General features: G+C 46.6%; 1 protein-coding gene across 3 annotated transcripts in view; it reads left to right on the forward strand.

Annotated features, from left to right (window-relative positions):
- DHRS7B (dehydrogenase/reductase 7B) overlaps window positions 1-16,641 on the forward strand; it is a 71,932-nt gene that overhangs the window by 36,843 nt on the left and 18,448 nt on the right. For all 3 annotated transcript variants that reach the window (XM_044921481.1, XM_021694596.2, XM_021694597.1), the window contains exons 2-4: window positions 2,098-2,276; window positions 7,441-7,550; window positions 15,839-16,055. In XM_044921481.1, the coding sequence (XP_044777416.1) occupies window positions 2,098-2,276; window positions 7,441-7,550; window positions 15,839-16,055 (506 nt within the window). The remainder of the gene's footprint in view (window positions 1-2,097; window positions 2,277-7,440; window positions 7,551-15,838; window positions 16,056-16,641) is intronic.

Below are 16,641 nucleotides of genomic sequence, written 5' to 3' on the forward strand. Positions count from 1 at the left end.
CCCTCCCACCCCTAGGAAATATGCCTACACCCACGGTCTTCAGGGGCTGGGCCCTATGAAGGCCCCCAGGCAGTACATGCAGACCCACGGAACTGCAGAGGTACCGGTCCCTGCTCTACACCGTTCTCAGTCCTTCCAGGTGCCGAAGGGTCCTTGGGCTCTAGCATTTCCCCTGGGACTCAGGGGCCTCGACTGTAGGCTAGAACACCTGGCCTCAGCTTCCAGTTGTGGGCCAGGGGTGGTGCCAATAGTACCCGGGTAAAGAGCTTGGCACCTTAGGGGTGCCTGGGTGGCTCAGTCGGTTAAGCGGCTGCCTTCGGCTCAGGTCATGATCCCAGGATCCTGGGATCGAGTCCCACATCGGGCTCCCTGCTCAGCAGAGAGCCTGCTTCTCCCTCTCCCTCTGCTTGCTGTTCCCCCGCTTGTGCTCTCTCTCTCTCGCTGATAAATAAATAAAATCTTAAAAAAAAAAAAAAAAAAGAGCTTGGCACCTTAGAAGCCACTTTAATTGCCAGCTCATCCGAGCGTAGGCTTGGCACCATGGAGGGTGAGAGGGAAATGTAACCACTTAGCAGACAGTCGTTGGGGACTTTTCAGAAGTGGACTAAGTGGAGGTTGATGGGAAACAGTCATTTTTTCAGATGTTTGTCTAAGAATGTTAATTTTTTTATGGTGACCAAGAAATTGGATATATTTAGAAAGGCAGATGAAAAAATAAACTAAATACTAAACCAGTTGAGTTGGCAGTTCAAATCTGAGCAGAACCTTTTGCAGTCAAGCAGTGTAACCTAGATCAGGACAGTTCACCCTGACCCTGAGGTGCAGGATCAAAGCAGCTCAGCATGTCAGTGGATCTGTGTTGGGCTTCATTGGGGTCCTGGCTTCGTGGTGCCCACAGAGTTGATGTTGCCTTGGGAACGGAAGCAGAAATATTTTTTTTAATATATGGAGTTGAGGACATGGGACATTCAGCAGGTGAGTGAGGGTTTTACATAGTTACTCCCAATCTGATGAAGAATTGAAAGCTTTAGGCTGGTTTGCAGGAGCTCTGCTCTTGGTTTCCAGCCTCTTCCTTTCCGAACAGGATTACTATGCTCATAATATCTTAGTTCTGGAGGAGGATTATGGGTGGCGGGCCTTTTGTGTAGTAGACTCAGCCCACTTGTCAAACGCCTTACAGGGCATTTCTTTCAAAGTGCTGCTCCTCACTGGCTCATCCTTGAGCTTCCTTTAATCCTGTGTCTCCCTTCTCTCTTAGCTTGCTTTGGGCACAGGGGCATGGGTGAGTGACAAGGAATCAGAGAAGCTTGGAGGAGTAAGGAAATTTGGGCAGTCATGGAAGGAATGGATCCTAAGAATTGACTGCCAGTGTTGCAGAGAAGCTCCCGTAGCCTCCTGATTTCATGTGGCTGACCATGGCTCCCTGGCGAATGCTGAGTGAGAACACGCCACAGTGCGTGGCAGGGCATCCCGCTTCCCGGCCTCAGTCTGTGGCAAAAGGCAGCTCCCCTCTGCTCTGAATTCCCTCTGTGTGTCTGTGAGGCCTGTGGCCAGGAGGACATTTGTGGGCCATCGCAGACACCATCCAGGGCACACCCCACCCAGAAACATCCATGTGCTTAGGGAGGAGTAGAAGAATTGGTATGGTGTTCTTTTTCCTTTTTAAAAATGTTTTCTAGTTTCACAAATAGGGGTTGAGAATGATAATGGGTGTCGCTAAGTCCCCCTAAATAGGTTTCGGAAGGAGAATCAGGTGAGTGTGGATATTGCCAGAGCCTCCCGTCACACTCATGGGTAACTGGGTCCCGCGCTGAATGACTCTTTCAGCTTGTCCTGGGGTCGCTGTGCGCCTCTGAGAGGCATCGCAAGGCCTGTGGCTTTGCTGTCTGCTCGTGTCGGTCAGATGAGAGAAAGCAAGTCCACGGTGCTGAGCAGTCGGCATGGAGCCCAGGGCCTTAGGAAGATAGTTGCTGGGCTCAGAGCTGAAATCCGCCCAAGAGAGATCTGCGCTCTGTATCAGTCTAGGGGGAGGAGGGCTGGCAAGTGCCTTGAGTTTTCCTGTTTTGTCACAACTTCATTTGATTTGGGTTCCTTCAGGAAGAGTCTGCTGAAGGTGAGGCTCATGGACTTTATTACCTCCACGGCCATCCTGCCCCTGCTGTTTGGCTGTGTGGGCGTCTTCAGCCTCTTCAAGCTGCTGCAGCGGATGCGCACGAACGCCTACCTGCGGAACGCCGTGGTGGTCATCACGGGTGCTACCTCAGGCCTGGGGCGAGGTGGGTCCTGGGGGCAGTGCTGGCGGGGGGCGGGGGGCAGGGCACCTGCCCAAGGCAAGGGGAGCAGCTCCTCCGCGGCACGGGTGCAAGTAAGTGAAGCGGGCTCGGTGACTTGGGAACGAGAGCATGTCACTGTCCCTGGTCCATGTGCAAAAGGCGAGAGCTTAAGTGTGATGAGAACCGGCCCCTGACTTTGATCAGCATCAGTGTTGGGAGGCGAAAGCCATGAGGAAGACTCTGGCAAACTGGAGACTCCGTGTCTCATCTAAGGGGGCCGCCTTACTCCGCTCCAGCTAGTTGTGGAAATTGGGGTTTTTATGTGAAGGCTCCCAATTGTCAGATATGGCAACTGACTTAAAAAACACTGTTACGTCTGTGAGGGCCAGACGAAGCGTGCGTTTTCCTGGCTTCAGCGAGCGTCCCCAGTTCACAGCCTTGGGGTCCCCTTCCCCTCCCCTTCCTCTCCCTGGGGTTGCGCCTCCAGCTGTACCCTGAGCATGGCCTGGGCAGGGTCGGGAACAGAACACGTAGTACTTCAGATACTCGGTTCTTCCAGGGAGTTCCATCTGAGTTGCTGCACACGGTGAGCCTCTGGGGGCCAGGCATTGTATTCTGGGACACAGGCCCAGAGTCAGTCACCACCCCCGGCCTCACAGATGAGTTTGCAGAGCTGCTGTCATTTCGCTTCCACACATGTACACGGACTTTGGCAAACGCAGGCATGTTGCGTGTCGCTTCCTCCTCCTCAGCATCTGCACACGTACCAACCACAGCAGCGCTCGGTGCCATGGAAGAAGGCGGAGAGGCACCCAGGACTGTGGTAGACCCATCCTTGCTGCATCTTTTGGTTGGGAGAAGCACAGCCAGCGCTGATGGAGCGTCTCCCATTTGGGAGGCTCTGGGCCAAGTGCTGGGACAAACCAAGGAAAGACAGGGCCCCTTCCCTCAGGGAGTTCACAGTCCGATGGAGAGCAGCCAGGACTTATCTCAGGGTACTGACATTTCCGTAATGGGTGTTCCCATCCAGGCCCGGGAGGGGCACGTGCTGCCTCGCACTTGAGTTCACCGAATGCTCACAGCTAAGATGCAGAGATTTGCCCTAGGACTTCTAGATTCAAACCCCAGGTCTGACTGCAGGACTCTGTCTTGTCTCCCCTGCGGGGGAGACGGCCAGGGACAGGAAAGCATGGGCCAGCAAGGAGGGCATTGCAGACAAGCCCAGAACAGGGAGCAGCGTGGTCATGCAGGGCTAGGAAGAGCTTGGGTGTTGGAGGAACATAAAGGAGCAGATGGGGCCTTGTCTGCAGAGGAAGTGGCTTGCAGTCAGCTGGGGGGAGCCTGGGAAAGCATGGATTCATTTGTACGCCGCTCTGATGTTTTAGGTGAGGTCTCTGCGGGTGAACCCTGGGCCTGTCATTAGATACCCAGACCTGCGTGGGGACAGCTGCCTCCAGGCCCTTTGCCACTGTCAGTCCTCTGACCTTACTCAGCTACTATATATAGGGTAGTCAGCAGCCACTTCTCTTGATCTCAGAGAGAAGCTTTTTTTTTTTTTTAAAGTCCTTGAAGAGTATTTGAGAGCTGGCTGGGATGGTGACTTGCACGTGCTCCAATATGTGAATATTGGAGAAAGACACTGTCCTCTTGGTCATTCCATATCTCTTCTTCCGGAAACCAAGACTGTGAAGGGAATAGACAATATAATTGAAAAAAAAATCAAAACCTGTGTGTGTGTGTGTGTGTGTATTTCTATCATATATTAGGTCAGCCATTTCCCAGATTCCAAATCACTCTGCTTATACGCTGCCCCATTTCACATCTGAAAGACAAGAGTCCATGGATCTCTTCCCCCTCTGGCCAGATAGAACAGGAGTGGATTCTTCACCACCCGTCTCAAGGACAGACGCCCCTGTGGGTGGCCACCACCAAGGAGGCGCTGCTGCCCCTCAGCTTTCGGAGGAGGAAGAGCGTGAGTTGCCCTTGGTGGCTCTGCTCTGCCTGCCCTGTCAGCCGGTCTGAAAGCCTGGATTATGTGATAAATCTTCAGACAGCTTTGTGTATTTCTCCTGTTTTGTCTCCTATTTTGTATATTTAAGCTACACGAGCTTATCCTTATAAAACAGTAAGACCATTGACTAGAGGGACAGAATGTTCTGGATAACCACTTTAGCCAGCTTGAGCCCTGAGGTCGTGAATAACTCTCTTGATTGAACAGGCCAGGAGTGCCGGCAGTGCTGGAAAATCATCTGGCAGCCCTAGCTAGATAAATGGTACTTTGGGACTGTTCTCCTTTTTCCCTTGACCCTCCTGCCTCCCTGTGTCAGCTTTCTCAAGAAATGAAAATGGAATCCTTGCAATCTGTTGTTTTCATTTCTGTCGCTCCCTACACGGACTTCAATTTCCTCCCTGTTTGGCTGTGCTAGGAAGCAAAGCTTAAGCAGAATGTACGTGACCGTCTTCCAGAAGTTGTTTGGGTACTAATGTGCCTCTCCCCACCTTTGGTTCTCTGTGTCTGCACTGCTTGGTGACACCCCACAAAATGTCTGTTGTGTCAGTCACATCAGGATGAAATGGGGTGAGGAAGCCAGACATGCCTGAGATTCCTCTCTTTGGGAATGAGTTAGTAAACCACACGAGCAGCTCTAGCCTCAGGAATGCTGGCATCTGGCTTTGAGTGCAGCTGCCACCCCCATCCCTGCGAGGCGTTTGCTGCCTGGCTGAGGAAGCACAGCAAGGCGGGCTGCGCAGGGGCTGACACCCCAACCGGACCGTCCAGGGACAAGCAGAGCAGGGGCTGCAGCTCTTTCTGGGCTTGTGCCTTCTGTCAGGATGAGCCAGAGAACAAACCAGCCAAATCTTCAAGGAAGGTGATACACCACACCTGAAAATGTCTTGATTTAGTCCACTTAGCACATCCTTCCCGAAAATTCCGCCTGGAGACACGCCAAGAGGTGCTGGTCTGGGGATGGTATGTGAAAGCTGTAAGAGGAACTAAAGGAGGAGCCGTAGAGTGAACAGACAAGGCTTTGCACCATGAGACAATCCAGACGTCAAAGAACTTTGTGGTTTCCTGAAGGATGCTGGAGTTTGTTCTCCCCTCCTGTTTTGAACCCTTCTAGCTTTTGGCGCTTTTGTGGGGGAAGGGCTGTCAGACCAGTACACCCTGCCTGGACCCTACACCGTCCTCCGCTCCCAGCCGGGAAGTGACAGGCTTGATCCCTCAACCACTGGCCTCACGGCTCCCAGGGCAAGCCTGTCCTTTCTCTGAGTTGGGGTACGAGACACCACCCGACTCTGAGCCTCTGAGATTCGGCCCTGGACGAGGTGGGGGTGCTCTGGCTGCCTGGTCAGCTGGGGGCGGAGGGGTCTGTGTGGACCTGCCCGTGGGTGTTTGAGGGAGACCAGCCCAAAGGTGTGGATAGGCAGTGCCTCTTTAAACCCTCGGGTTTCAGTTTTCACCAATAGTCAGTTGTTAGAACGTTTTAAAAAGGCAGCTTAGAAACATGAAAACAGTGAGCACTTCTGTGGTGCTTTTTTCTGTAGTGCTTTTTCTCTACTGTATTGTATTGACTTCTAGTCATTCAGTCCCAGTGCTGTTTTTACCTGCATTCTATAGAAGAGGAAAGTGAGACACACAGAGGTTATAACTTACCCATGATCACAGAACCAGGAAGTGACCAAGGCCGGCACTGGACGTGGGCGGTCGAGTTCGAGTCCAGTCCCCTGACCACTGGGCTGCACTGCTTTTCACAAGCTGTATGTTTTCAGGGCACCGAGCATTCAGTCAGGCCGTGTCTGGGCTCAGAGCAAGCAAGAAGCAAGAGGCCCTCACCTCCGTCTCCCCCACAGGTTAGCCCCGGTTCTGGAGGTCTCCCCTCCCAGGGATTTGCCTGTGACCCTTGCTGGCGTCGTCCTCGAGATGCCGGCCCACCCTTCCTGGCATTTCGGCAGCAGAGCTTGCCTGAGTCAGAGACCCCTCTCCTGTCTGGTGGGGAAGCTGTGTTGATGTGACTCAGAGCTGCCTGCAGCCCCATTCTCATCTTGGAGGGAAGCCAGGCCGGGGAGACGAAGTGGAGAAAAGGCCCTGCCAGCCCTGAGAGAGCCTGGGTCCTGCTGCCAGTGGCCCTGGGCGGCCACCACTCCTGTCCCTCCTGAGTCTTGGCCACTCAGCTCTTTTCCCTTAATTCTGGAGCAATCCCAGCATCCTCCTGATAAATCTCTTTTTGCTTTGTCCCAGTGGGAGTTGGGTCTCTTTTCTTGCCACCAAAAGAACACTGACTAATAGGAGGTACCCCGGTCTCAGTTGATGTCACCTGGAATGTTGGAGTGGATTCAGCAGAGCCTGATCTCCACCAGTCCCCTTCCTTCTCACCCAGTGGGAGGGAGCCTTTTAAACTGCATCCTCCCGTACTGGGCCTTCGCAGCTGTCGACACTCCACACGCCTCAGCTCTTCACATTTGTTTGTCATTTCCCAGCCTGGGGCAAGGCTGGCAGACTCTCTGCTCTGTGTCCCAGATGTATCTTTCCGTGGCCCCCCGGTTGCTTTGCAAACTCTGCTCCCTTAGCCTTGAGCACTTTCCAGAGAAACAGCCCCTCAGGCCCCCCCATCCTTTCTCAACAGAGTCCTGTGCCCCCTGGGCTTGTACAAACCATGTAAGCATGCCCTGTAGATCTATACCTGCTGCATTGCAGTGACTTGGGAAACAGCCTAGATTGTGCCAGAACACAGACCTCGGCAGACCACAGCTTCATAAATGGCTGGTGCTGCCTGATTGTTGAGCACATCACTTGACCTTTCTGAGCTTCCTCAGCTGTGAGAAAGGGGGTAATGCCCCCAGGGTTGTTCAGAGCTAAAGATCGTTATGGAAAGTTCTGAGCACGGTACCTAACAAATCTGTCCACTGTTCCTGGCCTTCCTCTTGCCTTGGTGTCTGCCATACCATCGATGTGAGCTCTCCTAGGGCAGCAGCGGGGCTCATTCATCACTGGGGCCTTAACTCCTAGCTCCACACCTCATCCACAGCAGGGGCGAATACACATGTGTGCAGTGCATGAAGAAACAAGTTCATGCTCTGAAACACGGAGTGAGTTTGGACTGACCTGCACTAGGGAAGAAAGGCATTGAATTTCCTCAGCTGTCAAGGTTCTTTCTCCCTCCCTTAGAATGCGCCAGAGTCTTCTACACTGCGGGTGCTAAGCTGGTGCTCTGCGGCCGAAACCGGGAGGCCCTGGAAGAGCTCACCGAAGAACTTGCTGCTTCTCTGGCCACCAAGGTGAGCCCAGGGGTGTGTTTTCCGCGGGCCAGAGGTGCAGGCTATCATCTGCAGGCATCTGAGGAGATAGCAGGTCTCCATTGCCTGAGGAGGGTGAACTGTCGCACGGTTCAGATCCCAGCTCTGCCACTGAGTTTAGGCCATTCCCTCCGTGAATGCTTCCGCTCCCCCTTTACCTGGTTGATACCTATTCATCTCTCTACGGTGGGGAGATGGGGGGGAGGTTGGCCATGACTTCTAAAATTTTAATTGTGGAAAAATATACATAACGTAGTACTTATATGCATATAAAGATATATATATATAAATAAAATATACGTATCATAGTATTAATCAATTTAACCATTTCTTGGTGTACAACTCAGTGGCATTAAACACATTCAGAATGTATACAACTATCACCACTTTCTATACTTATCATCCCCAACAAAAATTCTGTACCTATTAACAATAATTCAGTCTTCCTCCCCTCTCCCCAGTGCCTGGAAAAGTGTCTATTCTACTGTCTTTCTATGTATTTGCCTATTCTAGATACCTTATATAAGTGGACAATATAATATTTGTCCCTCTATGTCTGGCTCTTTCACCACGCACTGTGTCTTCAGGGTTCATCTATATTGTAGCATGTATCAAACTTCCATTCCATTTTATGGTGGAGTTTTATTCCAGTGTACATATATACCACATTTTGATTTATCCATTACTTTGTTGACGTACACTAGAGTTTCCGTCTTTTGGCTATTGTGAATAATGCTGCAGTGAACATAGTTGTACACATTATCTGTTTGAGTCCCTGCTTTCAATTTTTTGAATATACAGCTAGGAGTGGAATGGCTGGGTCATAGGGTAGTTTTATGTATAACCTTTTGAAGAATTGTCATCTGTTTTCCTCAGCAGCTCTACCATTTTACATTCCCACCAGCACCACACAAGGGTTTTTCTTTCTCCACATTCTTGCCAACACTTGTTCTTTTCTCTTTGTTTTTTAATTGTACCCATCCTAGGAGATATAATATGGTATCTCATTGTGGTTCTGAGTTGCATTTCTCTAATTACAAATGATGTTGAGCATCTCTTCATGTGCTTACTGACCATTTAGATGTCTTCTTTGGAGGAATGTTTTTTCAAGTCCTTCTCCTGTCTTTTTAAATCAGATTGGTTGTTTTTGTTGTTGAGTTTAGTTGTGTATATATTCTGGATAGTAATCCTTTATCAGATCTGTGATTTGCAAATATTTTTTCTCATTCAATAGATTGTCTTTCCACTTTGTTTGACAGTATCCTTTGATGCAGAAAAGTTTTACTTTTTTTTTTTAGATTATTTATTTATTTATTTATTTGAGAGAGAGAGAGCACAAGCAGGGGGAGAGGGAGAAGCAGACTCCTTACTGAGCAGGGAACCTGATGCGGGGCTCGATCCCAGGACTCCGGGATCATGACCTGAGCCGAAGGCAGACGCTTAAGCGACTGAGCCACCCCGGCGCCCCAAGTTTTATTTTTTTTCAATAAAGATTTTATTATTCATTTGAGAGAGCACACGTAAGATTTTATTATTCATTTGAGAGACAGAGCACGCGCACACACGAGCAGGTGGAGGGGCAGACGGAGAGCGAGAGAAAGAGTCTCTAGCAGACTCCATGCTGAGTGCAGAGCTTGATCCGGGGCTCAATCTCTCGACCCCGAGATCATGACCTGAGCCAAAATCAAGAGTCAGATGCCCAACCAACTGAGCCACTGAAAAGTTTTTTATTTTTGATGAAGCCCAGTTTATTTTTGTTGACTGTACTTGTGGTGTCATACCCATGAGGTTGTTGCCACATCTGATGTTATGAAGATTTTCCCCAATGTTTTATTCTAAAAGTGTAATTTTAACTCCCAACATTTAGGTCTTTGATCCACTTGATTTAATTTTTGTATACGGTGTTAGGTAAGGTTTCAACTTCATTTTTTTTTTTTTTTTAAGATTTTTATTTATTTGACAGAGAGAGAGACAGCGAGAGAGGGAACACAAGCAGGGGGAGTGGGAGAGGGAGAAGCAGGCTCCCCACTGAGCAGAGAGCCCAATGCAGGGCTTGATCCCAGGACCCTGGGGTCATGACCTGAGCCAAAGGCAGACGCTTAACAACTGAGCCACCCAGGCGCCCCACAACTTCATTCTTTTGCATGTATATATCCAGTTTTCCCAGCACCCACCAGTTGTTGAAAAGATTGTTCTTTCCTGCTTGAATGGTCTTGGCACCCCTGTCAACAGTCATTTGGCCGTGTATGCGAGCATTTATTTCTGGGCTGTCCATCCTATTTCACTGGTCTGTGTGTCTGTCTTTATGCCATTCCCACACTGTCTGCTGTAGCTTTGCAGTAAGTTTTGAGATCAGGAAGTGTGACTCTTCCAGCCGTGTTCCTTTTTTTTTTTTTTCAATATTGTTTTGGTTATGCGGGGACCTTTGAGATTCCATATGGATTTTAGGATTTTTTTTCCTATTTCCTCCAAAACGTGCAATTATTTTGATAGGGCTAGCATTGAATCTGTAGATCACTTTGGGTAGTATTGACTACTTAACAGTGTTAAGTCTTCCAGTCCGTGAACGTGAGATGTCTTTGCATGTACTTAGGTTTTCTTTCATTTCTATCAGCAATGTTTTGTAGTGTTTAGCATACAAAAATTTGACCTTTTTAGTTTGATTTATTCCTAACTAAATTTTGCTTTCCTAATTTCCTTTTCAGATTATTCATTGCTGGTGTATAGAGATATAGCTGGTGTGTGTGTGTTGTTGTGGTAACTGCAACTCTGCTAAGCTGACTTACATTAGCTCTGTGGCTTTCTCTGGATTCCTCGGGATTTCCTATATATGGGATCCTGCCATCTGTGAAAAGTTGTACCTTTTCCTGTCCAATATGGGTGCCTTTTATTTCTTGTTCTTGTGTAAGTGCTCTGATTACAACCCTAGTACCGTGTTGAATACCTACATGAAAGCAAGCATCCTTGTCTGGTTCTTGGTCATATGGGGAACACTTCCTATCTTACACCATTGAACATATATTAGCTGTAGGTTTTTCATAAACATCCTTTACCATGTTGTGGACTTTCCCCTGCATTCCTGGTTTTCTGGGTTTTTATCATTAAAGGGTGGTTGGAATTTGTCAAATCTCTTTTTTGCATCAATTGAGATGATGATGTAATTTTTTCCTTTGTTCTATTGATGTGATATACTGATTGATTTGAACCACCCCTGCATTCCTAGGATAAATCTCACTTGTTCATGGTGAATAATCTTTTCAGTATGCTGTTGAATTTGATTTGCTAGTATTTTGTTGAGGATTTTAGCATCTGTATTCATAAAGGATATTGGTCTGTAATTTTCTTGTGATGTCTTTATCTGGACTTGGTATCAGAGTAATTCTGGCCTCTCAGAATTGAGTTAAGAAGTGTTCTCTCCTTCTTCAGTTTTTTGGAAGAGTATGAGAAGTGTTGGTGTTAATTCTTCTTTAAAGTTTGGTAAAATAATTCACCAGTGAAGCCATTTGCTGTCTGACATTCCTTTGTTGGGAGGTTTTAGGTTATTGCTTCAATCTCTCTAACTGTTCTGTGTCTGCTGAGATTTTTCTATTTCTTCTTGAGTCAGGTAATTTGTGCGTTTCAAGGAATTTGTTCAATTCTTCTAGGTTATCTTATTTGTGGGCATACAATTGTTCATTGTATTATAACCTTTTTTGTCTAGGTAGGGACCCGCTCTATCCTCTCTTTCTTTGTCTAGCTAATGGTTTCTCAATTTGTCGATCTTTTCAAAGAACCAACTTTTGGTTTCATGATTTTCTTTATTTCTACTTTCTATTTTTATCTCCTCTCTAATCTTTATTTCCTTCCTCTGCTAGCTTTCAGGTTAGTTTTACTCTGTTCCGGTTCCCTAACGTGTAAAGTTATATTATTGATTTGAGATCTTTTTTTTTTTTAAATGTAAGCATTCATAGTATAAATTTCCCTCTTACCACTACTTTCACTGCATCCCATTACTTTGGGTATGTTATGTATTCATTTTCATTTGTGTCTGAATAGTCTCTAATTTCCTTTGTTATTTCTTTTGAGTCAGTGGTTCTTTAAGAGTGTGTTGTTTAATTTCCACTGGGTTTCCAGTTTACCTTCTGTTACTGATTTCTAGCTTCATGACACTGTGGTTGAAGAAGACGCTTTAAATGATATCTGTCTTTTTCAGCCTGTTAACATTTGTCTTGTGGCCTAACATGTGGTCTATCCTGGAGAATGTTCCATGTGTGCTTGAGAAGAACGTGTGTCGTGCTGTTGTCGGGTGGGATGTTCTATATACGTCTGTTCAGTCCTGTTGGTTTATAGTATTCAGGTCATCTATTTTGTAATTGATCTTCTGATTGGTTGTTCTGTCCACTCTTGAAAATGGAACATGGAAATATCACAATATTATTATAGAACTGTCTATGTCTCCCTTCAATTCTATTGATTTTTGCTTCATATATTTTAAGAGTCTATTATTAGGTACACAAATATTTACAATAACTACCTTTTTTTTTTTGCTATAATGAATACCTTTTTATTATTACAGGCTTACCTTATTTTACTGTGTTTCACTGTATTGTGCTTTGCCGATATGGTGTATTTTACAAATTGAAGGTTTTGTGACAAGCATGTATTGATCTAGTCTATCAGTGCCATTTTTCCAACAGCATTTGCCCACCTCATGTCTCTGTGTCCTGTCTCTGTGTCACATTCTGGTAATTCTCATAATATTTCAGACTCTTCCATTATTAATTTGTTATGGTGATCTGTGATCAGCGATTACAACTCACTGAAAGTTCAGATGTTGGCTCACACTTTATAGCAATATTGTTAAATTAAGATACGTATGTTTTGTTAGACATAATGCTATTGCACAGTAATAGACTAAGTATAGGGTAAAGATAACTTCTATATCTACTGGGGAACCAGAAAATTCCTCTGGCTTGCTTTATTGAGATATTTGCGGTACTGTAGCAGTCTGAAACCAAACCTACAATGTCTCTGAGGTATGCCTGCACATAATGTCCTTTTTGGTCCTTTTGTCCTTTTCTGATTTAAAGCCTATTTTGTCCGATATTAGTACAGCCACTCCAGCTCTCTGTTGGTTATTATTTACATGGAATGACCTTTTTTCATCCTTTCACTTTCAACCTAATTGTATCTTTGGATGTAAAATGAGTCTCTTAAAGACAGCATATAGTTGGATTTTGAAAAAATATTCCAGCTATCAGTGTTTTTTTTTTTTTTTTTTTTTAAAGATTTTATTTATTTATTTGACAGAGAAAGACACAGCGAGAGAGGGAACACAAACGGGGAGTGGGAGAGGGAGAAGCAGACTCCCTGCCGAGCAGGGAGCCCGATGCGGGACTCGATCCCGGGACTCCAGGATCATGACCTGAGCCGAAGGCAGTCGCTTAACCAACTGAGCCACCCAGGCGCCCCCCAGCTATCAGTGTTTTGATGAGAAAGTTTAAATTGTTTATATTTAAAGTAATTATTAGTAAGGAGGAACTTCTGCCATTTGGCTGTTTGTTTTCTGTGTGCTTTATAGCTTTTTTTTGTCCCTCACTTCCTACATTACTGTCTTTTGTGTTCAGTTGGTTTTTTTGTAGTGAAATGTTTTTGATTTCCTTCTCATTTCCTCATGTGCATATTTTATAGCTATTGTTGTGTGGTTTCTAAGGGGATTCGTAGCATACAAAATTTCTGCTTTACGGCTCTGTCCTCCCCCATTTCTGTTATTCACATCACAGGTTACATCTTCATACAGTGCTTGGCCCGTTAACAGATTAATAATAGTTTTCAAACACATTTGTCTTTTATTTTTTTTTTAAAGATTTTATTTATTTATTTGAGAGAGAGAACACATGAGAGGGGATAGGGTCAGAGGACGAAGCAGACTCCCTGCCGAGCAGGAAGCCCGATGCGGGACTCGATCCAGGGACTCCAGGATCATGACCTGAGCCGAAGGCAGTCGCTCAACCAACTGAGCCACCCAGGCGCCCCTACATTTGTCTTTTAAATAAGGTGAAAGTAAAAAGTGGAGTTACAAGCCAAAATTACAACAATAGTAGCTTTTATACTTGCCCGTGTATTTACTTTACCAGAGATCTTTATATCTTCATATGGCTTCAAGTTATACTGTCCAGCTTACTTTCATTTCAAACCTGAAGGACTCCCTTTAGCCTTTCTGGCAGAGCAGGTCTACTGGTAACTAGCTCCCTCAGCTTTTGTTCATCTGGGAATCTTAATTTCTCCCTCATTTTTTGAAGGATAGTTGTGCCAGATACAGAATTCTTGGTTAACAGTTTTTTTTTTCTTTCAACCCTTTTATAAACCCACTGTCTTCTGGCCTCCAAGGTTTCTGATGAGACATCAGCTCATCATCTTACTGAGAATTCCTTTTATGTTAGAGTAGTTCTCTCTTGATGTTTTTAGGATTCTCTCTCTCTTTTTTTTTTTTTTGTCTTTTGACTGATTATAATGTGTCTCCATATGGGCCTCTGAATTTATCCAGTTTGGTGTTGAGCTTCTTGAATGTGTAGTTTTCATGTCTTTCATAAAGTTTGGGAAGTTTTCAGCAATTATTTCTTCAGATATTCTTTCCACCCGTCTCTCTGTCTGTTCTCCTCAGATTCCCACAGTGTGTTTATTGATCCACTTGATGGTGTCCCAAGGATCCCTTAGGCGCTGTTTACTTTTCCTCATTCTTTTTTCTTGTTCTCAGACTCAGTAATTTCAGTTGTCCTTTCTTCCGTTCCACTGCTTCGCTCTTCTTGCTCAAATGTGCTTTGTATACTTGTAGTGTGTTTTCCATTTCGGAAGTTGTACTTTGAGCTCCAGAATTTTTTTTATATTTGGTTTCTTTGATGGCATTTCTTTAATGATACTCATTTTCTTTATACATCAATTTTCTGCCTTTGTCCATGTCTTCCTTTAGCACTTTGAGGATCTTTTAAGACCTTTGTTTTAAAAATCTTTGGTAAGTCCATCATCTGGGCTTCCTCAGGTATGTTTTCTGGGGATTTATTTATATTTTTGAATATCAAAACAACAGGTGTTAACTCCTTTAAATCTATTGAAAACCATTTTAGCCAGTGGTGGTTAAAATAATTCAACTTGCCTCCATGCCGCACCTCAGTGATCCATCACCAGAACACAACCCTGATTTTTTTTTTTTTTTAAAGATTTTTATTTATTTATTTATTTGAGAGAGAGAAAGAGAGAGAGAGCATGAGAGGAGGGAGGTTCAGAGAGAGAAGCAGACTCCCTGCCGAGCAGGGAGCCCGATGCGGGACTCGATCCTGGGACTCCAGGATCATGACCTGAGCCGAAGGCAGTCGCTCAACCAACTGAGCCACCCAGGCACCCGAACCCTGATTTTTAAAAGACAAGGTCCTTATTGCCTATTTTGGCTCCTTCACGCTGCCCCAGAAGTATGGGTTTTCCTATAGCTGCCTGCCACAGGGATGCGGGGATGGGGGATGGAAGCCTACCACCAAGGTGATAGGTAGAATGGACCAAAATTATCTATAATTTGCCAGGCAAGCACTGCCCTGCAAGCTGCAAGCATTCAGTTAGACTCCAGAGTTCCAAAATTGTCGCTCCAGAGAGTTTCTGCCAGTACAACATCCAGGTGGAAAGACAGATTCCTGGCACTTCCAACTCTGCCGTCTTCTCTGATTTCACATCCCCACCCCTCCTTTTAATCTCTTGTTAAACTCATGTCCATTGGGAAGCCCTGTAAGTTAGATGGCTCAGTTATTCATTTCTCTAGCATCTTATACTTCTTCATGATATTCTTTACAGTTATAGAATTTGTCTTCCTCACTGGACGGTATGCTTCTGGAAGACAGGAACCATGTCTGTCTTGCTTTCTGCCCTGTCCGCAGTGCCTGGCACACAGGAGATATCTATAAAAAAGTTTCATGAACAAATGAACAAAAAGGACAGCCAGAGAAGGATAGCCCCTGTCAGGAGGGGCACTGTTTAGTGTCATGACAACGTACAGCATGGTGCTGGCCCGAGGCAGGCAGGGGAGCCTGGCTCTACGACTCATTTTCAGTTCAGGGGAGAAGTTGCCCAGGTCGGGTGTGAGCACCAGACGCAGGAAGCTCCGGGCCACGTTTCTTCAGAAGAGCGGTGCTAGAGCCTGGGTCACGTCACGCCCAGTGGGCTGCTTGCGGCACTCGGAGCAGGGACACATGGCTCACATGCCTGTCCCTCTGAAGGTGCATCTGGTTTCTGCCCTCTTTGACCAGGTGCAGACACACCGGCCTTACACGGTGACCTTTGACCTCGCCGACCCTGGGGCCATTGTTGCAGCAACGGCGGAGATCCTGCAGCGCTTCGGCCATGTGGACGTGCTCCTCAACAATGCCGGCATCAGCTACCGCGGCGCCATCGTGGACACCGCCACGGATGTGGATAAGAAAGTCATGGAGACGAACTACTTTGGCCCAGTTGCTCTAACGAAAGGTAGTAGTCCTGAAGTAAAAGCAAAAAGACCACTGTATGCTGGCACCCTTCGTACTTTACTCAATTGCTTTTTAGCCAGACGTTGCCCGTCGCTGTCTGTTTTACCCTGGAATAGGTGTTGGCATTACAGCTTGGCGGTTTGTTTTCTCCAGGCTTTCCTTTGCATTTTTTTTATCTGCTTTCTAGCCTTAAACCAGGGTGTTCTCCTCAGTGACAGCTTATCTGCACAGCATTGCATCCATTTCCTTTTCACGGTGTTTGGAAGCCCATACAAAGTGGGGACATTTTTGTGCCCAGCCACAGATATCACTCAAGGGGAGAGGCTCTCCCTAGAGAAGGGGACCGAGCTGACTGTTCCTAGGGACTGGGCTTCTGCCTCCCTCCCTCCTTGCCTCCTGCCCACTGTTCTGCTGGCCTCCTCCCTCCTGCTGGTGGTCTGCTGGGTGCAGGAGGCCTGAGACTTCCAACCAGCGTGGTGCTCCCCGCGGAGCTTTCCCCGTCACCTCCCTGGCTCTGAGTGCATATAATAAGCGAGGTCACCTCCTGTCAGCGTTAGCTGCCGTGACCACAAGAAAAGTCGTCTCTA

Source organism: Neomonachus schauinslandi, chromosome 15 (assembly GCF_002201575.2).
Source record: "Neomonachus schauinslandi chromosome 15, ASM220157v2, whole genome shotgun sequence".
In the NCBI taxonomy this organism is placed as follows: Eukaryota; Metazoa; Chordata; class Mammalia; order Carnivora; family Phocidae; genus Neomonachus; species Neomonachus schauinslandi.